The sequence below is a fragment of the Ictalurus furcatus genome, chromosome 9 (genome assembly GCF_023375685.1).
Source record: "Ictalurus furcatus strain D&B chromosome 9, Billie_1.0, whole genome shotgun sequence".
Lineage (NCBI taxonomy): Eukaryota > Metazoa > Chordata > Actinopteri > Siluriformes > Ictaluridae > Ictalurus > Ictalurus furcatus.
This window is the reverse complement of record NC_071263.1, coordinates 9,565,979-9,593,093: the sequence shown is the minus strand read 5'-3', so window position 1 is coordinate 9,593,093 and position 27,115 is coordinate 9,565,979. Positions and strand designations below refer to the sequence as shown.

The 27,115-nt window shown below is 38.2% G+C and overlaps 3 protein-coding genes across 15 annotated transcripts; 1 reads left to right on the top strand and 2 right to left on the bottom strand.

Annotated features, from left to right (window-relative positions):
* Positions 1–339: 339 nt before the first annotated feature.
* LOC128613066 (tubulin beta-4B chain-like) lies at positions 340–1,583 on the bottom strand. Its single transcript, XM_053633625.1, has one exon. It carries the CDS (start codon positions 1,419–1,421, stop codon positions 522–524), a length of 900 nt encoding a protein of 299 aa, XP_053489600.1. The 5' UTR covers positions 1,422–1,583; the 3' UTR covers positions 340–521.
* A 4,956-nt stretch (positions 1,584–6,539) lies between these two features.
* Positions 6,540–14,328, bottom strand: bub1bb (BUB1 mitotic checkpoint serine/threonine kinase Bb). Of its 3 annotated transcripts, XM_053633151.1 has the most exons (10): positions 14,225–14,328; positions 13,998–14,078; positions 11,666–11,897; positions 11,456–11,515; positions 11,232–11,376; positions 10,947–11,143; positions 10,656–10,819; positions 10,101–10,282; positions 9,812–9,909; positions 6,540–7,347 (listed from the first exon to the last, which is right to left on the bottom strand). In XM_053633151.1, the coding sequence occupies exons 3-10, from the start codon at positions 11,803–11,805 to the stop codon at positions 7,053–7,055; spliced, it is 1,281 nt and encodes a 426-aa protein (XP_053489126.1). In that variant the 5' UTR covers positions 11,806–11,897; positions 13,998–14,078; positions 14,225–14,328; the 3' UTR covers positions 6,540–7,052. The 3 variants fall into 3 exon arrangements, with proteins under 3 accessions (XP_053489126.1, XP_053489127.1, XP_053489128.1); XM_053633152.1 differs by having other exon boundaries at positions 13,998–14,328; XM_053633153.1 differs by lacking the exons at positions 13,998–14,078; positions 14,225–14,328 and adding an exon at positions 12,157–12,431.
* zfyve19 (zinc finger, FYVE domain containing 19) lies at positions 12,515–26,179 on the top strand. Of its 11 annotated transcripts, XM_053633147.1 has the most exons (14): positions 12,533–12,671; positions 12,872–12,935; positions 13,541–13,679; positions 14,998–15,070; positions 15,506–15,627; positions 15,718–15,771; positions 15,867–16,030; positions 16,113–16,255; positions 17,595–17,697; positions 17,858–18,091; positions 18,871–18,947; positions 19,218–19,319; positions 20,680–20,858; positions 23,369–26,179. In XM_053633147.1, exons 4-14 carry the CDS (start codon positions 15,017–15,019, stop codon positions 23,466–23,468), a joined length of 1,332 nt encoding a protein of 443 aa, XP_053489122.1. In that variant the 5' UTR covers positions 12,533–12,671; positions 12,872–12,935; positions 13,541–13,679; positions 14,998–15,016; the 3' UTR covers positions 23,469–26,179. The 11 variants fall into 11 exon arrangements, 8 of the variants coding, with proteins under 8 accessions (XP_053489120.1, XP_053489118.1, XP_053489117.1 ...); XR_008386793.1 differs by lacking the exons at positions 12,872–12,935; positions 13,541–13,679 and having other exon boundaries at positions 12,515–12,671; positions 23,369–23,523; positions 23,795–26,179; XR_008386792.1 differs by lacking the exons at positions 12,872–12,935; positions 13,541–13,679 and having other exon boundaries at positions 12,515–12,671; positions 23,369–23,523; positions 23,779–26,179.
* The last annotated feature ends 936 nt before the right edge of the window (positions 26,180–27,115 follow it).

Sequence of the window (27,115 nt, the reverse complement as noted above, 5' to 3'; positions counted from 1 at the left end):
CACTGTGTGACCAGGTTTGTTCAATTAAGCAGTACAAGAAATCAACACCCTTGATCTCATTTTGGTTTAAAGCCCAATTTCACAACAACATTTTATTTGAATATTTTTGCTTTATGCACAAATCATATCTTAGGTTAGAATTTAGTTGAGGCAAAAATGTAAATATAATATTCATAATTCTGTGCAACTACATGAGAACTAAAAGGACACTGGACTCCAAATTGCTGAATTATTTAGTTAAAAATGAGCAAAGAACGAGTCAAGTTGCCCAAGTTAAACATTTATTAGAAAGTTAGAAAGTACACAGGTGGAGCTGTTAAGCGAACTTTACATCGATTTCAAGGAACAGAAAAACATAAAAATTGTGAAAATATCAACATGTGAAAGATGATTACATCTTTAAGCAAAGAACGAGCCAAGTTGCCCAAGTTAAACATTTATTATTATTGAACTTTACATTTATATCAAGGAACCCGAAAGACAAAAATTGTGAAAATATTACCATGAACATTAACATATCTTTATGGCAATTCCTCTTCTGCCTCTTCCTCAAACTCGCCCTCCTCTTCAGCTGTGATATACTCGTACTGCAGGTACTCAGACACAAGGTCATCCACGGTGCTCTCTGTCTTAGTGAACTCGGTCTCATTCACTCCTTCTCCTATGTACCAATGCAGGAAGTACCTTCTCCTGAACAAGTCTCTGAACTGCTCCAAGATATGTCTGAACACCTCCTGGATGGCTGTGTTGTTGCCAATCGAGGTGGCAGCCATCGTAAACCCTCTTTGTGGGATGTCACATACAGCTGTTTTGACATTGTCAGGGATCCCTCCCAAAAAACATCTGCTGTTTGGGTTTTGCACATTGAGCATTTGCTCATCCACCTCACTCATAGACATGCGGCCCCGGAAGATAGCAGTCACAGCCAGGTAGCGGCAATAGAGTGGATCACAGGCCGCCATCATATTCCTGGCATCAAACATCTGTTGTGTTAGTTCAGGCACAGTGAGCGCAAGGTACTGCTGGCTCCTCCTGCTGGTGAGTGGGGCAAAACCAGGAATGAAGAAGTGCAGACGAGGGAAGGGCACCGTATTGATAGCCAGTTTTCGCAGGTCAGCGTTGAGCTGCCCAGGAAAACGGAAGCAGGTGGTTACACCACTCATGGTGGCAGAAACAAGATGGTTGAGATCGCCATAAGTGGGAGTTGTGAGCTTTAAAGTGCGGAAACAGATGTTATAAAGTGCTTCATTGTCAATGCAGAACATCTCATGAGTGTACTCCACCAGTTGTTTAATAGATGGAATGGTGTTGTAGGGCTCCAACGCAACGTCTGAGACGTTAGGAGACGGCACAACACTGAACGTGCTCATCATGTTGTCAGGATACTCCTCACGGATCTTGCTGATGAGCAGCGAGCCCATGCCCGATCCGGTGCCCCCACCCAAGGAGTGAATGAGCTGGAAGCTCTGTAGGCAGTCACAGCTCTCAGCCTCCTTATGCACAGCATCCAGCACCGGGTCCACCAGCTCAGCACCTTCAGTATAATACCCTTTGGCCCAGTTGTTTCCAGCCCCACTCTGACCTGTGAAAAGCAGCACAATAAGGTTAAATTACAACATAAAGGCACCACAAACATGCCATTTTAAACAATTAAAGTGATTTATATAAAAATGTGTGCTTAATACATGCATTACTATCTAAAAGAAAATATCCAGATCTTTGAATGCATTTTTTGGAACCTTTCTAGATACACCTTAAGAAATATATGTTGTATACATTGGTTGGGACCTGCATATCTAAAGTGAGAAAAATCTCATATTTAATTCTTTATTCAATGTCACCTTGCATTTCTTTCCCTCATTTCTCTAAATTTGCATTATACTGGGGTAAACTGGACCCTCTGCCTGCATTCATCCACTCATTCAGCATTCCTTATGAGCATAACAAAATGTGGCCAGACACAAGATCCATCCATCCATCTTCTATACCGCTTTATCCTTTTCAGGGTCACGGGGAAACCTGGAGCCTATCCCAGGGAGCATCAGGCACAAGGCGGGGTACACCCTGGACAGGGTGCCAATCCATCGCAGGGCACAAGCACATACACATTCACACACTATGGACACTTTGGACATGCCAATCAGCCTACCATGCATGTCTTTGGACCGGGGGGTGGGGGAACCGGAGTACCTGGAGGAAACCCACGCAGCACAGGGAGAACATGCAAACTCCGCACACACATGGTCACAGTGGGAATCGAACCCCCAACCCTGGAGGTGTGAGGTGAACATGCTAACCACTAAGCCACCGTGCGCCAGACACAAGATATAATAAATAAAAAGTTGCGTTCATGTTGGGAAAAATATTACTTTAGGGCAGATATTTTACATCTGTATCCAGCCATCTCCCCCCACCCCCAACTAGAAGAAAATTTTATTTCAGTAGCACTTTAAAGGCCATGTAAGAAATACCTAGTTTACATTCAGGGGTTCGACAGGACAGATGAAAAGTCTTACAATATTTTGAAAGATTCTGAAAAGTAAAACTTTGCTCATTCATCTATTTAATCATTTAGGAAGTCCTACATCTTAGTTGCTCAAAAACTCCCTGGATATCCCAGATCTCTCTTAAAAACATAACCCCTTAAAAACAAAAACTCATGCATTCATGCACTGCGCATGTGTGACAACAGATTATCTAAAAAGGCATTAGGTAAGTTATTTGCACAATATTGAATTATTGTGAAGGATCTGAAGACAATATGTAAGGGAATGGGACTTATTTCAGAGTGAAACTGCATATTTTGGTTTGGGTATAGAGATTAGCGATCAGAATATGACTGGCTTACAGAAACTGGGCATGTCTTTGCAAACAGTATTTATTATTATTATTTTTAATTAATTTTTTTTAATCCTCCCACCATTTAGCCAAAATTCAGAGCCAGGGGGAAAAAAACTAAACAAAAATAAATGAATAAATCACAATGTGATCAGTAGCTTCTTGCAGTATTCACATAGATATCATATCTGGGGTTAGAATTTAGTCTAGGCCAAAAATGCTATAATAATATTGATAATTCTGTGCAACTATGTCAGGGCTCTACAGTGTGACCATTTCACTCGCATTTACGACTGAAAAATATTTTGTGCGACTGTGAATAAATATTTATTTGCACCGGTGCGAGTGACCTGTTCGGAGTTGTATAATACAATCGGAATAAAAACCAAAACTCCAAAATGTAACTACACCGCGCAACATTTACTTTCACACTGCTTTTCATCTCCTCAGTCAACCGAACAAGTGTGTAAATACTGCAAAGAAGACATTATGATGACAAGTAACTCTGTACATCATCTGCTTCTCTCAACTCTCCGATCTCACATCTTTTATTGATCCCGCAAAATGACATACACCTGCGAAATGCTCATCTGGAGACAGCGGTAAATTAATAATAATGTTAACGCGACAAGGTGGGTTTAATTCAAACTTCTTTATTAAATAATTCCTCACCAATCATAATCAAGAGAAGCAACTGTTCAGTCTGTAAATATACAGTACGCTGCCGCTCTCTCTTCACCAACTCTAACAGACAGAGCATTCACTTCATTTAAACTCACGGTTGCCAGATATCACTAGAAAAGTCAACTTCAGTTTCCATGTTTTGATTTAAGAGCCCCAAATTAACTGAATATTATCAGCAGACATGGCAACCGATCTAAAAATGATAAACAAACAAACAAACAAACACAAAACTAATGAAAATGTAAAGACAGAAAATGTTCTTAGTTATAAATAAATCATTTAATATAAAAATAGATATTATAATAACTTCATAAAATATAAATAAAATAAGAAATTAATTGATGTTTAATTACTATGGGTTGCATTTAATATCAATTTGACATTAAGCTTAGTAGGCTATTGGCCTTTTTCCTAATATGGATCATTTTTGTGTTAGTCTACTTTTAAGTAGGACTCTTTATTGTTTAAAATATTTAAAAATAAATATTTTATGCTTGTTTATTTATCAATTAACCAACAGTATTTCTCATTGCTATTATTTTAATTCAATTAACAGTGACCATGTGCAGAGAGCTTACATTTAACTGTTTATGACAGACCTCCTGATTAAAGCTTAAAAAAAAAAAAAAAAAGATTGGTATCTGGATCGGTGCATCCCTAATTAACACTATTAAACTAAAGCTCTTTGCATCTGGCGGATAAATCCAATATGTAAATAAATCCAATCACATCCTATATGAGATTATTCAGATATATACACAATATACACAGAAGAGAACTGACTCCAGTCCAGAACCATGGCAATGGAAATATCTAATAGTGTAGCTTTAAATATATTTAAGAGGAGCAGACTTCAAACACTGAACATTGATGTTTATTGTATTTGTTTACAAGGTGGAACAGGTCAACGGTTGTTTTTGGCATACAGCCTGTAAAATTAACTGAAAATATTAAATTTAGTTTATCAGAAGGTTGAATTAATTTGTCATGGCTCACACTATGTTCCTAAATTCGGTCATAATTGACAAGCTCGTTTTCGCATGCCCTTTTTGAAATGATTCAAAAGCCTATGTGAAAATCCTATTGCGTTTTTTGTCCAGGGAACCGGTGTGATGCTAACTTCCGGGTTTCGGGACAAAATTACGTCATCCCTGCACTTCTCTATTGGGTGATTTGGCTGCGTCTCTCCTCCTGTAAACACTGTTATTGCCTTTTCTGCATTCGCCTGAATTCTTTTCATTTGGTTGCATATTGTTATATTTGATGCATATTTTCATTTGGTTGATGGCATTTTTATTTTTACTTGTCCTATAATTTAGGTACAATTTTATTTATAATTTGCTTCTACGAGATTATGCACTTTAAGGACCAGTCTAATTTGATGCAAAGATTTGTACATTAGCAGGAATGTAGCACAACATGGGGTGAAAGCAGCGGACTGTTTATTTAAACATGAAAGTGCAATAAAAATGTTGTCCTTAAAATCAATTAATAATCATGATAAATAATCGGGATCTCAATATTGATCAAAATAATCAGGATTATCATTTTGGCCATAATCGTGCAGCCCTACACAGGAGCATGGTCATGCTGGAACAGGTTTGGGCCCCTTCCAGTTCCAGTGAAAGCAAATTGTAATGCTACAGCATGCAAAGACATTCTAGACAATTTTGTGCTTCCAACTTTGTGGCAATAATTTGGGGAAGACCCACATATGGGTGTGATTGTGAAGGTCGGGTGTCCACATACTTTTGGCCATATAATGTATGTAGAATCCTACAGTAATGTTTCCCTTTCAGAGGGTTCAAATAGAATGTCTTTAGAAGGGTAGTAATTTTTAATCATCAAAAGACATTTTGAGTAACTTTTTAATATTTTTTTTCCATGAGTGTTTTAAGCATAGCATGAAAACTGCCATACTAGAGTATAATTACTTTATTTTTTTCCCACTGAAAGGATACGAAAAGATATTTACTCTCCAACAGCCACAGAAAAGACAATATATTTTTTCATTAATTCTAAAACTACATTTTAAACCTGACTAAGATTTAACTCTCCTCTGTTGATTTAATGGTCCACATTTTCCTGCTATGTACTTGGCTGTCTGTCACTATATTTTCTTCTCTCTTTTTCTGTCCTAGTGGTTAAACAATCACTCAGTGTATACATGATCAATGGAACAATATTTTTCAGTGTAACATCTGCCACATTTTTCTTTCTATGTCACATAGCGATCTGTATATACATTTTTCTTTAAAGTCACCACAAACACTGTTGAAAAAGAACTGCTTGTGTTTATTAAACTATGTGGTTGTTGCAATGAGTTACCAATGTGTGTGTCATACAGTATCAGTGTCATTATGCCCAAAAGCTGCAAAAGCTATTTATATATAGTGGGGGAAATAAGTATTGAACGTGTTATCATTTTTTTCAGTAATTATATTTCCAATGAGGCTATTCACATAAAATTATCACCAGATATCAGTATTAACTCAAGAAATCCAGAAATATGAAGAATTCACAACAATAAAGTCCATAAATGAAGTTGTGTAATAAAGAGGAATGACACAGGAAAAAAGTATTGAAAACGCTAATTGAAATGTATTTAATACTTAGTGGAGAAGCCTTTATTTGTAATGACAGCTTCAAGACGCTTCCTGTATGAAGAAATTAATCAGCCACAGAGTTTCCTTTGCAATATGGTTTGGATCGTTGTCCTGCTGGAAGGTCCACCCACACCTCATCTTGACCATCCTGCTGGATGGCAGCAGATTCCTTTCAAGAATCTTCCGGTAAAGGGCTCCATTCATACTTTAATACTTTTTTCCGTGTCATTCCACTTTATCATAACTTCATTTATGGACTTGTAATTCTTTATATTTCCTTCCAGCAGGACAACGATCCAAACCATATTGCAAAGGAAACTCTGTGGCTGATTAATTTCTTCATACAGGAAGCGTCTTGAAGCTGTCATTACAAATAAAGGCTTCTCCACTAAGTATTAAATACATTTCAATTAGCGTTTTCAATACTTTTTTCCTGTGTCATTCCTCTTTATTACACAACTTCATTTATGGACTTTATTGTTGTGAATTCTTCATATTTCTGGATTTCTTGAGTTAATACTGATGTCTGGTGCAAATTTCATGTAAATAGCCTCATTGGAAATATCTTGACTTGACGTGTTCAATATTTATTTCCCCCACTGAAAAAGTTTACATTGGAGACAATACTTGAACATAATTGCTAATGCAACACAAGATACTGAGAGTAGTTTTATATATAAAAAGAAATATGTACAAAATCACATGGATAAGAACAACTATAGAAATAGAAACCTGTATACACGTACAAGTATCAGTATACATAGTATATTTGAAGGAGAAGGTTTCAGGTACTCAATTATTGGACACGTTCAATCACAGCACAAATATCACATTTTGCAAGACTTCTCAGATTCTACTTCTTTAGGTACAACAACATGAAAACAAACACTGACTCTAGCTCATGGACGTGACGATTTGCTCTCGTCAGTCCTTTTGACTAGTATGTGGTTCTTCTTGGTTGTTTGCTTCAATACTGTCAGCTTCCAGTCTCTGGCTGCGTTTCTGGCGGTATCGCTCAGCACGCAGCTCTTCAAAGGAAAACTCAGTGACCCCGCTGAGAAGCAGCTCCTTGCAATACATGCTCTTCTCTCCACTTTTGTCCTCATCTTCCTGCTGGAGCTGCATCTCTTGTAGCCTCTTCAGTGGCGTTTGCTCCTCACGACGTGGCCTCCGTGCTGAAAGTACATTGTTCACTGCTGGGTTGATCTTACATGGAGTTCTGGAGGAAAAAGTATATAATCGGATTAAAGAGCATAGAACGATGCAGGTGTGTAAACAAATATACTGAGTCTTTCACAAACACTTTTTACTAATAAATAATTTTTTTTTTTTGGCTTATATGGGATTCTTGACCTTTTCCTTATTTTAAAAAACTCAGCCTTTGAAAGAATTATCCCAGAATGACTATATAAACATTGCATGATCAGATTTACTCATGTAAAAAGATTGTTCAGTGTCATGAAATGTGATATGCATTAGAGAGGCTGTGTTAGTGCAATACAATAATAAAATATTTCTTCGACAATAGCAAATCCATTCTTTTATTCCCCCCTCCTCAAAATGGTTCCCTGAATTTCTAATACATTTCAAAATTCCTATACATTTATACAAAAACAAATTGAAGTTCCTACTAGGTTTGTAAGGAATACAACACAGCAGGTGTGCTGTTACAGGAAATTAATCAGCAACAGGGTAATGTCATATGGCTCAAGGTGAAGCAGAGTTACTGTTACCACCCAAAAGTTAATTAAGTGAGGGATAATCCACAGCTAGGTGTGCATTACAAAATTTTAATGCACGACGTGGAGGCAAAGAATCACCCGACATGGATCAGGGTGTAACGCACACCTAGCTGTGAATTATCCTGCTTACACCATGCATTAACAAGGTAAAGCTGCTATTGATGTATGCAGTGCAAAATTTGACTGATAGGATAAAAACACTGGTTAATTTTCATTAGTTAATTTATAAATCTGGGTAATTAGATCTAGAATTCACACACAGAGATAAAGTAGTGTGATAAGATTACACTTATATAAATGAATGATAAATAGTTATTAGAGAGAGCACGAGAGAGATTGTGCACGTGTGAATTACCTGCGCTTGTGCGGCATCTCTACTAATAAAGCTGAGTGTAACTACTGTATGCTACTGTAACTGTATGTTACTATGGTTACAGTTGCACATTCATTTAAAACGGTGATTAAACTGAATGGAACTACTTTTCCATCCAACAGTTTGAACGCACACCTTCCAGCCAATCAGAACAGAGTATTCAGACAGACCATGGCTTAATTATCTACAACAGCATGTTCTGAAGTGTTTTATTATTGACACTGTGTAGCCTTTTTTTAATTGTTACATCTCACACTGATCCCAATCAAATCTTGGCTAAATTTTAGAACTGATTGTAAAATACACATGCCTGAGACTTTATGATGATCATCTCATGTGATTAAAAAAAATGACTACATTTTCTTACGTCATCAGTCAGTGTGATCTGGGCTCATACAGAAAATAGGTTCATATAAATAGAAACCTTCTTCAAAGTAAGGCAAAGGGCAATAAGAATATCTTTTCTGTCCATTAGCATGTTTCATTTGTTACACCATTGCCACTATCCTAGTTGTCACGGTCCCTAAATCCTATGCCAGTTTCCTATCGGTGGTTTATTTAATCAATTTCGTAGCTTTTAGTTGATTCTACAGTGCCGCTGTGATTGACAAGGGAGGGAGAGTATACCATCCCTTGCATCCAGACAGCGTAGCTGATTTTGTTCTTTGGCTCCTGGCCACAGATGACTGTGGTATCATCAGGATATAACATGGCTGCTACCTCAGTAACTGCTATGTCCATATATGTTATAAGCTTATCTGCTGAATACGAGGTCATAGTATGTTAGGTTTAGATTTACAGCATTCTATTATTAAAGTTACATCTTTTTGCACAACATGTTATATCGGACACTTTATCCACACCAGAACTGTGTACTGATGGGCGCTGCACTGTATTTTAGGGGGCTTTATGTAGTCCCGTGTAGGTCTGTGTAGTCTTATTTAGTTCTGTGTAGTCTCAGTCTCATGTAGCTTACCTAATAAGCTGTACATTTTCAATCCAAATGTCTGTGGTACAACAACAGTACTTGCAGTTTGTACAAAGGGCATGGAATGAAAGCTTCTCATCCTATATAATGCATTATCTATCCAAGAGGGAGTTATTTGGTAAATGGTAAATGGCGCACTCATGTAGCGCTTTTATCCAAAGCGCTTTACACTGTGTCTCATTCACCCATTCACACACTCACACACCAATGGCACCAGAGCTGCCATGCAAGACGCTAACTTGCCATCGGGAGCAACTTGGGGTTCAGTGCCTTGCCCAAGGACACTTCGGCATGTGGAGTCATGTGGGCCGGGAATCGAACCGCCAACCCTACGATTAGTGAACAACCAGCTCTACCACCTGAGCCACAGCCGCACAATTTTTGAGATTCAAAGCCTATTTTAACATGTCCTCCAAACATGACCGCAAGAGCCTCAGTCTATAAAGCAATGGAGGAGATAAACTAGACAGATAAATGATTCCGTTATTAGCACGCCATTCAAATCCAGAGGCTGAGGGTCTAATTAGCATGTAATAGAATGATAAGGCCAGCAGATAGTAGGATCTCAGAGAGCACTCACACCACAGGAGGCTGATCACTCTCTTCCACAAAGGGCTGGAAATTTGGCTTTGGTGGTGGAGCGACGACACTATGTCCAAACCTGGACTTCTGTGGCAACTGGTAACGAGAGAGAAAATATGATTGTTAATGTGTTAAGATGCATACCAAGATAATACTAGGCCTGCCACACACACACACACACACACACACGGTTGTATATATGGCCGATTGGTCAGCATTTTAATGGAACTTGTTGATTTTTTTCCCATAATTAAAATAAAATAAAAACAAAATGCCATGCCTCGTACCTTAACATTGGTCCATTTGTCAGGTTTCTGTTCATTCTCCTTGGCCTTAGCAGTTGGACGGGCTGCCCAACTTTCTAATTTGTGTTCCTGAGGCTCAGGGTGCTCCTTATTCTCATCAAATATCGTGAGTCGACTGTTCTGACTTGGCCCAACTGGTTGTTTAAACTGCAGACCCCTGGCATCTGTGCAAAAAGAAATCAATAAGCTGTCAATTTGTCACTTGCTTATAGTCATTTGCTTCTCTTCCTTCTGCCTCGTTAGTAGTTTAGAAATGTGCTCCTGCTAATATTTATATAGGTCTTCAGCAGAAAGACATGCTTTACATGATTCTGGTCACATCATCAGAATAGTCAGCATAGGGGTCATCAACTAGTGGGCTGTGGACCAGTTGTGGGCCCAGATAAGTATTGCAGTGAACCAAACCAATTACTTTTGGAAACAAAATACTGTAGCAGAACCAATCTACATATTTAAAAAGTTCTGTTATTTGCTTAAGTGGTCTTTGTAAGCGAGGAATTTTATGCAAGTTTTTATGTTAGTAGATCAGTTACTCACAGCCAACAGTTCCAGTCACCCTATTGATAGGAGCAACAGCTTTTTTCTTTCCCTTGGCTTTCAGCTCATTGAGTGAAGCCCTCTGAGGCTCGTCAGGCTCATCATCTGTTTCCTGATCAATCACTGATGTCATCATCTGCCTACACACACGTGCCTGTAAAGCCCTGAGAGTAGTAGATAGATTGGGATTTACTTACAGCTAGGATTGAGGCATGCGAAGGGCTCTGTGAATCATATTATTAACGTAAAACAATCTAGATTAAAAAAATGAAAAGATACAAGACTCCATACTTGTGAAATTGCTGTAATCTGTCTAGAGATTCAGCCCCGCACTTGAAACCTTCTTGGAATATGCTGTCGGCCATCCGTGAGTTTCCCCTTTTCTCGTACTCTTCAGACCAGGCGATGTAAAAAGACGCCTGCAACGTCCCTATTCCCTGAGCTTGCATGTACCGGTAGACATCTAACGGATCAGGACAGCTTTCTGTCTATAATTCAAAACAACAGAGGACATGGCTTTTATTACATCACAAGTATAAAGATCAGCCACAGGGGGAAAAATAGAAATGCACTTACGAATTTGATCCAAAGGTTGACATAACGGGAATCGTTGTGGTACTTTTTTTCTTCGGTAAACTTCATGACTGCTCGTTCCAGAAGAAGATTCAAACCGCTCTCCTTACCACCCTGCGGGTAAGTCTGTTCTATCCATTTTATGTACCTGCAAAAGCCAAAGCTGTCAGCTTTCCTCAAGTCATGTGGCAAATAGATATTAAGAATATAATTCAAGACAATCTCACCTATCCCAGACATCAAGAGGGTCATCTCCATCATACATCCGAAGCTCTAACTCGTAGGCTCTGGATATTCGCAAAAATAAAATCTACTGTTGAAGTCACTGCCACAACATGAGCTTTCAATGAGTAAAAAAAACACATGCCAACTAAAACACAAATAAAAACTCACAACATGGAAAAACATTAAGCTGAGAATATAAAAGGAGTGCTTACTGTTTTTGTTGGTTGATTGCACTAGTGGTGCCCTCTTGCTGCTGACTGAGTGCTTGATGCAGGGCGGAGATGTCTCGGCCACGTCTCAGAGGCTGGATGTTCTCTTTGCACAACTCCCACTCCACCTCTCCCTCTGCCATTGTCAGCTGGCGGCAGTGGACTGCACTATCGGTGACTGACTAGAAAAGGTACCTTATGCTGCTTATCTCACAGGTCTGTGTGAGGTGGGCAACTAAAAAAAAAAGGTAGTCAGTCAACTCAATTAAGATTTGAAAATAAGATGAAAATACATGGTAATTAAAAGAGATTAGCAAAACATCATACATGCTATACATGATAATTCCATTATCAAGTGCTTGAAACTCCTGTCTGATGGAAATGTCTATTATACCTGCGCACTTGTTATGTATTTGATATTTGAGAGGATCAGGAGAGATAGATAGATAGATAGATATCGTTTATAGAGTATATGTGTGAAAATATATACACACCCATCAGTCATAACATTAAAACCACTGACAGGTGAGGTGAATAACTCTGATTATCTCATTACAGTGGCACCTGTCAAGGGGTGGGATATATTAGGCAGCAAGTGAACACCCTCCACAAAAGGAGTGATGATATACACTCTAATTCCGGTTACTATTTAGTACGGATAGCATGACCCTGCGTCCCAATCGGCATACTATCCATACTAAATTCAATTCGAATGTTCGGCAACCAAAATTATTCGGCTGAAAATAGCAAAAAAAAAAAAAAGCATTTTCGGTGTTCGGCTGAATAGATTTGACCGAACAATGACGTGTTTGATGACGCAACCAAATAGCCTAGCAACCAGAGTGAGACGCGCGAATGTCACAACCTCGATGAGGGGGCGCGCGCATGCACGAGCTACTGCTCTTCGGATGTTGACGGAAGTTTACTGTGGACACATGCGTTTATTTTGTTTCTGTTCCGGAGTATTCTGTCACGTCGCGAGACGTAAGGGAGTAGAGTACGGAAGCAGGTAAAGACGTATTTATTTAAGGGAACATAACATTAACAAGGTATCTAACTATACTATATCTACTATAATATTCCGCGAGCTGTACAGGGACGCGAGCGGTATATATCCCCAATATAATCAGCCGTATAGAGCCGAATAGAACCATTTTCTGCACTCTTGTCAATGCACTTTTTAATGCACTTTTTTGTTGTATGCTACAGAGTGTTCCATTCTTTCAGCAGTCAGTTATAGGCCTAACATCGGTTATTCAAGGGGGCCTCAAAGGTGACCACATAAAAATATTTTTATTTTACTCATTTACTTATTTAAAGTTCTATTGTGCCTTGTTGGTAGCCTATGCCTGCTGGAATGAAAAAAAAATGTTCAGTATTAAATAAATATTTTGAAGTTGTTGTTTTTGTAATTGATTTTTTTTCTTTGAAAAGCAAGACAAAATAGTAAAAAGCACATTTTGACTATTTAATTTATGCAACGGTGAAAAAAAATGGAAAAAACGCGAAAAAAAATCAATTACATGTTCAGTATTCGGCCTTTGGCCAAGTTTTTCCATCATATTCGGTTTCGGCCAAGAATTTGAATTTCGGTGCATCCCTACTTTAAACAATGGACATTGTCTCAAAGCAGCTTTACAGAAACATATAAACACAGGATACAGATTTTAAGTGTGTGAATTTATCCATATTGTGCAATCCGTATCTGAAACTAGAATTAGAGAGTCCCAAATCATAGTATGTTGAAAAGAGCATCCCAAAGGTACCCAGATGGTCTACTATTTCTGGTAGATTTTCGACGTGCTAATCCGTGGACACCTTTTCAGCAAATATTTCCCACAACTCCTTGCGTGAGCGTCTGCAACAATGTTTACATAGGTGGTACGTCTCAAAAATCCACATGAATTCCAGGAGCCAAGGGTTTGAACAGAACAGCAGAACATTGCCCAGAGCATCACACTTCCTCCACCAGCTTGCCTTCTTCCCATAGTGCATCCTGGTGCCATCTCTTCCAGAGGTACAGTAAGCAGGGAACAGATAACCCTGTCAGTGGTTTTAATGTTATGGCCGATCATGTGCATATCATCACTAAATCACTAAACTATCTTACAGGTCAGTGAGTTTGTAAGCAAGTCCTGTAAATTCAATAGCAGCCAAAGATGAAGGTTTACTATCTTCTGCTTGCATGCACTCCTCCATCTTGTGAATAAGCAGCAGTCTGTCTCAATGTTATTGACTATCAGCGCTGTAGAAAGCGTTGCTGCTCTCAAACAGCAATCATACAGCTGTCTAAATAACATCAAGCTGTGAAACGACATAACCAGGTTAGAGTTACCTGTAATTACCCAGCAGGCACTGACTTAAAAGAAACGAGGCTGTTCCCCAGAGCTAGTTGCTAACCAGAGGATTCGTCTTCCTGTGAACAAAGAATTAGTCACAGTTAGTTACAGTAGTTGCATTATTTTCTTGCCCTTTCATAAGCAATATCTAGGCAGAACAACCCATAAATAACAAATGTATGTATTTATTTTATTTGATATTTTATTTTATTTATTTATTTACCGTTGTAGTCTCTCGTGAACGTCTGCATCCGTCTCTGTAGATTTGAATGAAAACCGCGAGGACACTGACAGCGCGCTGATTGGGTCAATTCTGTTCACGTGACCCAAACCCAAGCTTCCTACGTGGACTAAAAAAAAACTATTGTAAATTGCAGATTATTTTACAATTAATATTGTGCATTGTTAAATGCCGAAAATTGTATTATTATTATTATTATTATTATTATTATTATTTATCTATTTATTTTTTACAGATTAGCTTCACCTCCCGTTTTATCTTTAAACGTCTAATTAGTTTTGCGGCTTAAACGAACCGTGCTCTTTATAAAGCATTCTGGGTAATGTAGTTTACAAAATAGTTTGATTAATCCGTTTTAGGTTATGTAATGTAATGTGTTGTTGAGAAATAGCAGACTCGTCTGTATTTGCGTAAAAACAACGTGTTTGCGTTTTTAAAAAAGTAAATTCAAACGATAATTTCAACCGGACGTCACCTGTTAATAAGATTACCCGGACTACATTTCCCGTGAGCTTACAAAACAGGTTTTACTTCCTGTGTTTTTCTTCTTTGACAAATGGGAGTGTTGTCGAATTTGGTGTTGTGTATCTCGTGTTGTTGTTTTTTTTTCTTCATTAAACATTTAAGCTGAGTCTGGCAACACATTAAGTTGTGTATTTCCAAATATATAGAACATGCCATAAAAAGTGTTTCGGTCGTTGGAATCGTGTGTTGTGTTGAATTCTCGTCTGTTGTGTTTACTGTCATTACAACAGCACCAGTGGAAGGCCAACTATGGATAGGCGATGCAATGGTTGTGCTTCAAAGTTCACTCTCTTCAAAAAAGAGGTTTGTCTATTTGTATGAAGATTAAAAATATAATTTATATGAATTAGTAGCGGGAGAAGCACACGTATTCATATCTTCTGCAAAAACTGGGGACACATTGATGTGATATTACTTTGATAAATGATTTGATAAAAATTTCTATTTGAAATGACGTTGCAGACATAGTATTGTTACATTTTATTTGTGTATAAGCATTGTTTCTCTATATAAAATATATTCAATTGATTATATGTAATGAAAAGTATTGGTGGATTCAGTTTGTGGTCTTACCAATCTAATAATGATTCAATTGAATAATTCAATTAAATTGTATTTATATAGTGTTTTAACACTGTCACATTGTCATTGTCACATCTTGATAGATATCTGTATGTCGGTTTAGGTTTATTCTGTCCGGTTTTGCCATGAACTAATGAACATTCAATTTCATTACAGTTGGGCTGCAAAAACTGTGGACACTCATTTTGTTCAGGGTGTCTAACATTTAGAGCGTCGGTGCCACGCTATGGTAACACTCAACAAAAAGTCTGCAAGCAGTGCCATGGCAATCTCACAAGGTTTGCTTTCTAATACACAATGCATTATACCATAACATGCTCTGCGGATGATCTATATAAATGAGGTATAATGCCGTTTTGTACATGTAGTGGTGGAAAACCGAATGACGCTGCAAGATGGTCACCACCTGAAAACTACAAAAAGTACGAGCTGAGAAGCTTTTGGCATCTTATAAATCTTCTCCATATCGCTCAGTGTCATTAGTCAATGTTAATGTTAACGTTATCTTGGGTTGCAGGCGGGTTGCTGCGCTTGAAGCCAAACAGACTCAACCTCATCAGCCTCCCAGACGTGCTAGTGGACCGAATAATACATCAGCTCTCATTTCAACCAAGGGTCTTAGTAAGGAGGACCAAGTGATTGCACAACGACTCCAGAAGCTGAAAGAGGAAACAAAACCAAGTAAGAGTAATCCACATTCATTAACAGAATTAAGATGTACACTTCAGCACTAGATACGCATCGTCCTTTCCATCATTTGCAGAATCCATACCATCTGAGAAGGAGATAGAGACTCGTCTCGCTGCACTGAAAGCTCCAGATCAGCCAGTGCCTTCGGCTCGAGAAATGGAAGACCGTTTGGCTGCTTTACAAGGAAGACAGCCTCCTTCTCAAGCTCCTCCATCAGTATGTATAAGGCTAAATTGGGATGATGCACAATGGTTCTTTATGGGTTATTTACGTTCTATATTGTTTAAAGGGTTGGAATGATCAAATATTGGACTCTTTTTGAAGGGGAAACCATCTGCTTTAGGTGGTATACTCAGAATAAAAGTATGGTATGAAGACAGCTAGTGTCATGGTTTCTGTATATTACAGTATCTGTGTAAACCTTATTTTCAAGCGGGACACCGTGCGTAACCCTGTGTCACACTTGCAAGTGACAGGCAATCATTCACTTTTCAACACAGAGATGCGACTCGGATGAAGAAGAGCAGCAAGCAGATTTTAAATCGAGATCTCAATATTCTGCAAATTAATAATGATAAACAGTTAGACAGTTTAGGAGTACAAGTTATAACAGCAGACACTACACGCACACAAACCTTAGAGCAACATCAGCTTGCTAGTATAAATGCAGGGTAAACAAGTAGAGGCATGGAATATATTCAATTATTTTATTAAAGTCCCCATGAAGGGCCTTGAAACATGCTGCGTTATTCGATGTGTGGACGTAGTGTTCACTGAAACAGAAAGTCAGGGTGGGACATATCGAGTGGCTCCTCCCCCTTTTTAAATAGCCAGTAGCGTTTAGCTTGCCTCACAGCCCGGAAGCCTACAACAGTTGGGGGCGGCACACTTCAGATTCTAGAGAGCATTTGATTGGACAGAAAATCTGATGAGAAGCTGAAGTGCAGAATGATGTCATCAAAACTGTTGATCCGTATTGGTGGTATAGAGGGACTGTAAATTTTGAATGCGTATAGCTTGTTATGAAATGCGAACTTTGTTATTGTTTTGGAGCAGACTAGCTTATAGATAACCTTAAGGCTAACATATTCATACTAAAATCCACAAAACTTCAAGGACTTTAAGGAAAGTGTTATATTTTATATATAATATGGCTCTTGGCCATAAAACATTTTCTCCTGGTATGTGTGTTGTATTAAAAATTGGGTAGCACCTGTAGCATATTTCAAGTACATGATGCATGTGGACATTTATTTCTTAGAATATTATTAGTTATGCCATTATAGTGTATATGTAAGTTTATTAGCATAACTGTTTCAGATGTTCTTTTCCGGTATACTGTCATACTGGTACGTCACTGCACTCCTACCTGAGACCAACTTGACTGTTGATAGAAAACTATTGACATCACATAGTCACCACAATCCTGAGTTCTTTTCCAATATTTTGATGGGATCTGATGACAAATGTTTTGGAAATTCTGCTTGACCACCAAAATGTGTGGCTGTATTGTTTATTGATGTTTGAAACATCAATAGGACTTTACTGTATGCAGGTTCACCAGCCTCCTGATAGCAGGACTCAAACCGAACAGGCCAATGACTTGATCACGCAAATGACGGAGGAGGTTGCTATTGACGGACAACAGTGCCCTGATGGTATTTATTACACAGTCTCATTTTGATGAGCGTGTTGAACATTTGTCCTGTTTATTACAGTTCAATTTAATGTGTACCTTTTTTTTTTTTGCATCCGTTTAGTTCATACATTTACAGATATTTTGGCCATTTTGTCCCACTTTTATGTGATCTAATATAGCTGATAACTCTGAGAGTCCAGTCACACCCCTAAATGATCTAAACAAGCAAGCAAGCTGGACAGTGGATGAGAATTTGGATAGTGAGCAGCTGTCTCTCAAGCAGATAGAGGAGGAAAAGAGCCGCTTGCTGGCCAAGGCCATGGAGGAGCTGAAACGAGATGAAAACGGCCAGGGGCAGCTTCTTCAGGTAGCCAAGAGACTGGCTGTGCTGCAGGGGCGAGACCCAGACAAAGGTAACTTCATGTTGCTGGAAGTGTAGGTAGTGTGAAAGTTTTTGTTAATGAACAAATTTTGGACTGTGAAAGCTGTCTCTAGATGTGAAACTAATACAAACTCCAACACTCCTCAGATCCATACATACATTAAAAGCACCTGCGATGGAAGACTGATTATCAGTACTATAATAATATATGGTATCAATAACACATCAATAAATTCTCTTAAATTTGTTCATTTACCTGCATTTATTTGAATGCAGAAACAGATTGAACATACATTATATCACCTGGAAAACAGATGAACAATAATTGTACTATAGGATTATGGCATAATAGTGTAGCTCAAATTGAAAAATTAAAATAGCTCAATGTAGGTGGAGCAGTGGCACAGCTGGTTGGTGGCATCACAGTTCCACTTCCCCAGTTCGGTCCAGTGCTCGGGTTACCGTCTATGTGGAGTTGCTGTGCATGTTCCCTCTGTGTTCGTGTGGGTTTCCTCTGGTGCTCCAGATTTCCACCTACCTCCCCAAGAAAATGGCAGTACATGGATTGAGTAATATAAATTGCCTGTGGGGGGGTGTGTGTGTGCGCGCGCACATGTGGTGCTCTGTGATGGACTGGCGTCCCATCCAGAGTGTGTTCCCAGGATAAGCTCTGGATCCACGACGACCTGATCAGGATAAAGCAGTTTTATTGTAATTATTGTTTCAACATCTACAAATGTGCATTGCATTTACTGGTCCAGGAATTCGAGTGTAATTTTAATGTTGTATTGCTGTGTCTGTGTGTTTCAGTCACTATGACAGACTTCCAGCAACCTGACAGTGATGAAGAGACCGAGGAGGAAGCAATTGCCAGGATTCTAAAAAGGGTCTGTAGAAATAAATATTATATTAATATATTATATATACAGTTTGTTCTTACCATTATTTAAAATGTTGTATTATTGACAATAATATTAATAATAAATTTTACAATTATTGTCAGTGTATTACTACAAAGGAAACACAGCTTCTGTGATTGCTTTAATTAGTTTTTACCTTTTTTTTTTTAAGATGCATGACTCTTATTTAGTCATTTATTCCAGCAAAATATTTATGTTTTTGTTTGTTTGTTTATTTATTTATTTATTGGCTTCTAGCTGTCAGAAGAGTCGGCTTTAGATGAAGCCAGTGGTTATAACATCCCTCCAGAGCGCAGAGGCCCAGAAAATAAAGAAAAGCCCAATTCAAATAAGAAGCAGGTAACAAGATTTCTACACACTTTCAGTTTGTACTCAGTCAGTTGAGTTTATCACACAGCAAACGAGGGCATGTACACATTTTCATTTCATTTCATTCATTGTTCCATCCATGATGGCAAGCCGTCCCGGCCCAGATGTAGCAATACAGGCCCTAATCATGATGCTACCACCACCATGTTTCACAGGTGGGATAAGGTTCTTATGCATGCTGGAATGCAGTGTTTTCCTTTCCCAAAATATAACGCTTCTCATTTAAACCAAAAAGTTTTATTTTTTTCTCATCCATCCACAAAACATTTTTCCATTAGTCTTCTTGCTTGTCCATGTGATCTTTAGCAAACTACAAACAGGCATCAGTGTTCTTTTTGGAGAGCACTGGCTTTCTCGTTGCCATCCTGCCATGCACATCATTGCTGTTCAGTGTTCTCCTGATGGTGGACTCATGAACATTAACATTAGCCAATGTGAGAGAGGTGTTTAGTTGCTTAGAAGTTACCCTGTGTACCTTTCTGGCCTCGCAGACTATTACAGTTCTTGGGGTGATCTTTGTTGGTTGTCCACTCCTGGGGAGGGTAACCATGGTCTTGAATATGAATGGTCTTGGTATTGAATATACAATCTGTCTGACTGTGGATTGGTGGAGTCTAAACTCTTTAGAGATGGTTTTGTAACCTTTTCCAGCCTGATGAGCATCAACAGCTCTTTTTCTGAGGTCCTCAGAAATCTCCTTTGTTCGTGCCATGAAACACTTCCACAGACTCTGATAGATCCCTGTTCTTTAAATAAAACAGGGTGCTCACACACACCTGATTGTCATCCTATTGATTGAAAACACCTGGCTCTAATTTCACCTTCAAATTAAACTGCTAATGCTAGAGGTTTGCATACTTTTGCCACTCACAGATATGTAATATTAGATCATTTTCCTCAATGAGTAAATGACCAAATATAATATGTTTGTCTCATTTGTTTACTTGGGTTCTATTTTATCTACTTTTAGGACTTAGGTGAAAATCTGATGACGTTTTAGTTCATATTTATGCAGAAATGGGGAAAAAAAAGGGGTTCACAAAGGTTCAAGCACCATTGTATATCCCACCAGAGCAGGAAATTATTTAAAAGCTGTATGTATATTGCTTACAATATTTAAATCTGATTTTCAGTATCCCTGCTTCCACTCATAGTAAGGTGTTAGAATGCAGCAAGCAGAAATGGAGGAAGTTTTATCTTTAGAGAGTGTGTAATTCATGTTTCAGCCATAGGGGGGCACTTCAACTTCAACTAGCACACATTTAAGTTTCATTAACACATGCCTGAAATGTATTTATTTCATCCTTACTATGTATTGTATTTATTTAAGCTTCCATCTCAGTCATCTAAAACAAAGCTTCCTGCTGTCTCTGTGAACTGGAGTGCCACACGTGATGAGGAGGATGATGATGAGGAAGATGAGCTGCCCTGGTGCTGTATCTGTAATCAGGATGCCACCATTCGGTGCCACACATGCGACCAGGACCTGTACTGCAACCGCTGTTTCAGGTAAGGACCACTTCATGTCCACTAAACAAAATGAATAGTTTCCATTACCTCATTTTTGTATAGTTGTGAATGTGAATACCTCATTACTTACAATGTTTTTTTTTATCTTCTGAGCATGCCGTGAGAAAGAAGCTAAATATAATGCATGTGTTTAATATTTCAGCTGACTGGCTTTAGGCGAAAGCACATAAGTGGATCATCTAGCAGCTGTACTTTATTTATGGAAGGTTAGAATAGCTCAATGCGCTTGCTGCTAGGGATGTCACAATACTAAAAATCCAGTAGTCGGTACCGATACCACCAAAAGTACCCGATACTGGATACCAAAGTCGATACCACTGTGTGGTATAAAAATAAAATAAAAATAAATTAATTAAAAACTCTCCTGGAGGACATCCTCCTCTGGCTGATACTGGCAAAAAGAGGGGGGGGGGTGTTTTAGTTATCAAACACTGTCTGACAATGACTAATAAAACAGTGGAGGCTACAAGTGCTAAGGTGCACTCCTAAACGTGCGTGCGCACATACACACGTACACACACTATTAAGCTAGTAAAGGTAACTTAAAGGTTTAAAAGGTACTATAGTATTAAATCATATTTGTTATGTTGGAGGCATAGTATAGTACACGGTCTAGTATTAGGGCTGCACGGTTATGGCCAAAATGATAATCACGATTATTTTGATCAATATTGAGATCACGATTATTAATTGATTTTAGGGACAACATATTTTTATTGCAGTTTCACATTTAAATAAACAGACCGCTGCTTTCACCTCCATGTTGTGCTACATTCCTGCTAATGTACAAATCTTTGCATCGAATTAGACTGGACCTTAAAGTGCATCATCTCGTAGAAGCAAAATATACATAAAATTGTACCCAAAATATAGGATAAATAAAAATACCATCAACCAAATGAAAATATGTGATCAAATATAACGATATGCAACCAAATGAAAACAATTCAGGCGAATGCAGAAAAGGCAATAACAGTGTTTACAGGAGGAGAGACGCAGCCACATCACCCAATAGAGAGGTGCAGGCCTAGCTCGACTTCATTATTTTACATTACATACATTATTTTATTCTGTTTACTACACTACGGGTCAGTGGTTTGGAGACCCTCGACTGAAATGTTTCTCATGATCTTAAAAACCTTTTGATCTGAAGGTGTATGATTAAATGTTTGAAATCGGTGTTGTAGACAAAAATATACCTGTGCCAACATATTCATTTCTGTCATTAGAAAACTTATCATTTTATTTACAGATTTTTTTTTTTTTAAATGGACGACTTGGAGCGAAATATTCTAAAAAGCAGCCAATAAGTGTCCAGCATAGGTGGGAACTCCTTTAATACTCTTTAAAAAGCATCTCGGGGGATTCCTCAAGAATTTGGTTGAGAAAATGCCAAGAAAACATTTCTGGAAATTCTAGGCAAAAACGGTGTCTACTTTGAAGATGCTAAAATATTAAATTATTTTGATTTATTTTGGATTTTTTATCACAACATAATTCCCATAGTTCCATTTGTGTTACTCCAGAGTTTTGATGACTTTACTGTTATTCTAATATGTGGAGAAAAAAATGATAAAGTGAGTGTGTCTAAGCTTTTGACCAGTACTGTTTATATTTGTTCAATTCCAATGTCTTTCAACTCTTTCAGAGCATCATCAAATTATAGCATTTGGCAGATGCCCTTATCCAGAGCGACTTACAATTATCTAATTTTTATACAACTGAGCAGTTGAGGGTTAAGGGCCTTGCTCAAGGGCCCAACAGTGGCAGCTTGGTAGTGCTGGGATTTGAACTCACAACCTTTTGATCAGAGGTTCAACAGCTTACCGTATTTGGGAAGCTTCCACTTCCCAAATAGCTCTCCCAGTGAAATTTGCGCCTATCCTGTAGTCACAGGAATTTGCCGTCCGTCCAGCTGCATGTCTGTCCAAGATTCTCATTAGTGCGATATCTAAAGGACGAGTGGTTGAATGTTTATAGGACTTATGTGGAGTTATCACTGTAACTATTATGTGAAATGACTAGATTTTGGAATTGATCCAAACAGGGTAAAGCTCACAGCAAAGTCAAATATCTGAAATAGTTTTTCTTCAGTAGCTTTCTTCAGTTAATAAGAAGGAGGATTAAACTTGTTGTTAGTGGCATCCCTGCGGATTCATTCCAGAGTGCATGCAGACAGACGTACATTGTACAATTTGTACCTTGGGGATCACAATTATTGCACAATTTGTGAAACCCTGAATAAATTATGTCTTAAGGAGTGCACCTCTGTTTGTTTTATTTATTTTTTTTTTTTGCAGAACTTGTATATGCTCAAGTATAATTTTGATTATATTTGATCTCTACTGGTTAAATCATTTGTATTATTGTTATTGGTTTTTTTATGTTTTTTATTTATCGGTTGTTTTAGTTATAGAAATCATTTTAACTGATGAATCTTTTCTTTTGATTGTAATCTAATTCTACTCATTTGGTTTTTCCCCCCAAAGGGAAGGCCATGATGAATACGATCGAAAAGAACACCACACGTCCAGCTACACAGCCCCTAAGAAAAGCAAGAAGAAGACAGGATCTTCGAAACGCACTTAAAGTGTGTCACCAACAAGCCAAATGTGTCAGTACAGATATATAAATTAATTTCAAAGTAAATACAGTTTATCATTAACAAATTAATTTAAATATCTATAAGTGGTTGTCGAAAGCAGCCTAGGTATTTTGAAGTGCACTAGCCTCTGGCATAATGATATGTTTTTTGATATCTAATATACTGTGGTTTTCATCTATGTTTGATATCTAAAGTAGTATTCATCAAGGTTTAATATCTGTTCTAGTTTTTATTAAAAGAATGTAGTTAAATGTAATGTTTATTCATTAATTCGTTCATTCGTATCCGGTAAAGGCTTTCTCCTGCCCAGGGTTGCAGCGGATCAGGAGCCTTTCCCAGAAGCACTGAGGCAAGCACGATGCCATCCGTTACACATTAGCTTAGACAATCCACTTACCGGCATGTTTTTGGGAGGAAACCGGAGAAACCCACACAAACCCTAACCACACGCTCAGGATCGAACCAGGGACTCTGGAGCTGTGAGGCAGCAACGGTACACTCTGCACCAACATGCTGTTCTAGTAGTGTTTAATGTACATCTAAATGTTGATTTGTGGGTTAAAGACTTTTTTCCCCCCTAACTGAGCACTACAACAAATGAAGCAAATTATTATTTAAATAAAATAACATTTTTGGAAAACAAACAAGCAAAAAGTCTTCTTTCACTTCCACTAGGGACAGTTGTGGCATCCCTCAGAAAAGGTATTTAGTAGAAACTGAACAAAGGCATGGTGATACATTGTGGTGTGTATATAATGAGTGATAACGAGTCTTTATTGGTCACATATACGTGTACAAATTGAAATTCTTTTCTTCGCATACGCCAGCATGCCAGGAAGTTGGGGTCAGAACGCAGGGTCAGCCATGATACAGTGCCCCTGGAACAGAGAGGGCTAAGGGCCTTGCTCGAGGGCCCAACAGTGACAGCTTGGCTGCACCGGGGTTTGAACCGCCGACCTTCTGATCAGTAACCCAGAGCCTTAACCGTCAAGCCCCATATATACATGCCCCATAAAACATTAAAATAAACATTAAAATACGGGATGTGATATAGCACTATACTGAAAAACATAATTCATCAATCCATACAACAGATTTCACAGAGGTTTTTTTTTTTGTGATTGTTGCACTGCCCTTTTTTTTTTTAAATTCCGATGCAGCTTGAGTTTTTTGTGCTTTTTTGTGGAAAACTACTTGAATTAGTTAAATTGCAACTGCACGAAATTGTTTTGCACGGTCTTTAGCAGTGATATTTGTTGGTAAATTAGATTTTTTAGCTGTACTCGCATTTGACGCATTCATGACACATCTTGGCCCAAATCTGTGAAACATTGCAAGCTCCTCCGAATATTGCGGAGTTTTCTGTTTATTTCTGCAATCGCGAAATCCTGGAAGGACCGATTCATGGATCAAAGTATTTAAGTTAAGGGAGGAATTTCCACTTAAGTAAAATATGTAAGTTTAACAAAAAGGTAATTAATGGCAGGTTTATGTTAAACTCATTAAATAAACTTAATTTATTGTGGTAACATGGAAATTATATTAATATGTAAAAGCTACTTACAGCTAAAATCAATTTTTAGAGTGTACATGGTGGAAGAACCCCAGGCAATAAGAGAAGTTTTAGAGAGAAGATTTAATCATGTCTCATGTGCTGTCTGTGTCGGTCAGTAATGCACTATGACAACTGCTTGAAGTCTTTGTAAAGGCTTTATGTCCAAGCACAAATGCCAGGCTTTCATTTGATCAGTGCCAAAGAGCTAAATGAGTTTCAGCTGTGTCTGGCTTGTGGCTTGTGTGATAGTTGCGGTCATGTTTAACAGAGACATGAGTCACTACACCATTCAGTGCCCTGCTACCCACCCTCCTTCTGTGTCTGTCTCTCTCTCTCTCTCTCTCTCTCTCTCTCTCTCTCTCGCTCGCTCGTTATTTCTCCTATCTGATCCAGGATTGTTATACAACATCAAGTGTCCTATTGTTCCTATTGGATTTTTTGGATGCTTAATTACATTGCGCTGTGATTATATTGGCAGGAATTGAAATGAATTTAAAGTTAGCTGCTATGAGTAGAATGGCCATCACAGATACAGAGGAAATGTAATAGGGAGAGATGAGTGCATTAGCAAGCATTATAGACCAGCTCTTGGGACATATAATCATTGGGTGGTCCATCATAGAGAGGTGGGATGAATGTGTAAAGGGGAGATGAGTGGCAAGGAAGTGCCTTAGCATTGGCGAGTGCTCCAGCATTATGGGGTTTAAGTATAGTGAGTGATCCATTAGGACAGCAATCATCTGCTTTATTTTTTTTTTTGCTAAAAGAGGAGAACAGGCTTGTCTCACTGGCTGAAAAATAATTTGAAGCCTAAAAGTGCTTGTGTAAAAAGCTACATTCATGTAAGAGTGCCTGTTGCGGTTGCTATAGTGATGAGAGCAACTTCTCAAATGTCCTTGTGGCGTACTGTTTGTGAGTAATAATGCCGTGTTCAGATATTTTTTGATTGCTCTCTGTTGTGAAACAAAGTTGGCATTACTCAATTCTGAAGTAAATTTTATAATTATTATTGAACTTATATTATTGTAGTATTACTTAATTACATTTCTGGAAGAAAAAAAAACTTATAGAAAAAATGTTTAAGGTCTTTTCTTTCATCCAGCCAATGACTGTATGCTATATATCAATTGAATTGACCCTGTTTAACATCAATCAAATTCATCAATATATACTGTATGGCCAAAAGTATTTGGACACCTGACTATCACACCCGTGTGTGGGTCTTCCCCAAACGGTTGGCACGAAGTTGAAAGCACACAGTTGTATGGAATGTATGTATGTCTTTGTATGCTGTAGTATTACAATTTCCTTCATGACAATGCCCCTGTGCACAAAATTGAGCTCCATAAGCACATGGTTTTCCAATATTGATGTAGAACAACTCAAGTGACCTGCACAGAAACCTGACCTCAACCCAGCTGAACACTTTTGGGATCAATTGGAACGCAGAATACACCCCAGGCCTCCTCATCCGACATCAGTGCCTGACCTCACTAATGCTTTTGTAGCTGAATGGACACAAATCTCCACAGCCACAATCCAAAATCTAGTGGAAAGCCTTCCCAGAAGAGTTTCACTGAGATCTGATGACTGTGAAGGGCATAACATATGATTTACTTTATTTTCATACTTATACCATTCAGTGAACCCTTGTGCCCTGTGATTGGGGGTGGGGTCATCCTGGAAGAGACCTCTCTCATCAGGATAGAAATGTTTCCTCATAGGATAAAGGTGATTAGTCAGAATAACATTTTCACTGATTTTCAGTAACCCTTCCTTTAAATGGGACAAGTGTACAAAAATGATGGCATAGCAGAATGACCCATAGCATAACAGAGCCATTGATTTATTTTTTTCTTTCATTTTTCACCAGTCTGTATATCCCATCTGAATTTAAATGTTTGTAGAGATTGTGTCACATCCCATGGGAACAGTTTTTTTCACTTAAGATTGGAGACAGTCCTGGAAGTGCTATTTTCTATTATTTCCCACCAAGTATTGACCAAGATAAAATGCACAACAATAGTATATAGATAACATTTGAAAGGACTTGTTGAATCAGCACTACTCTGGGAT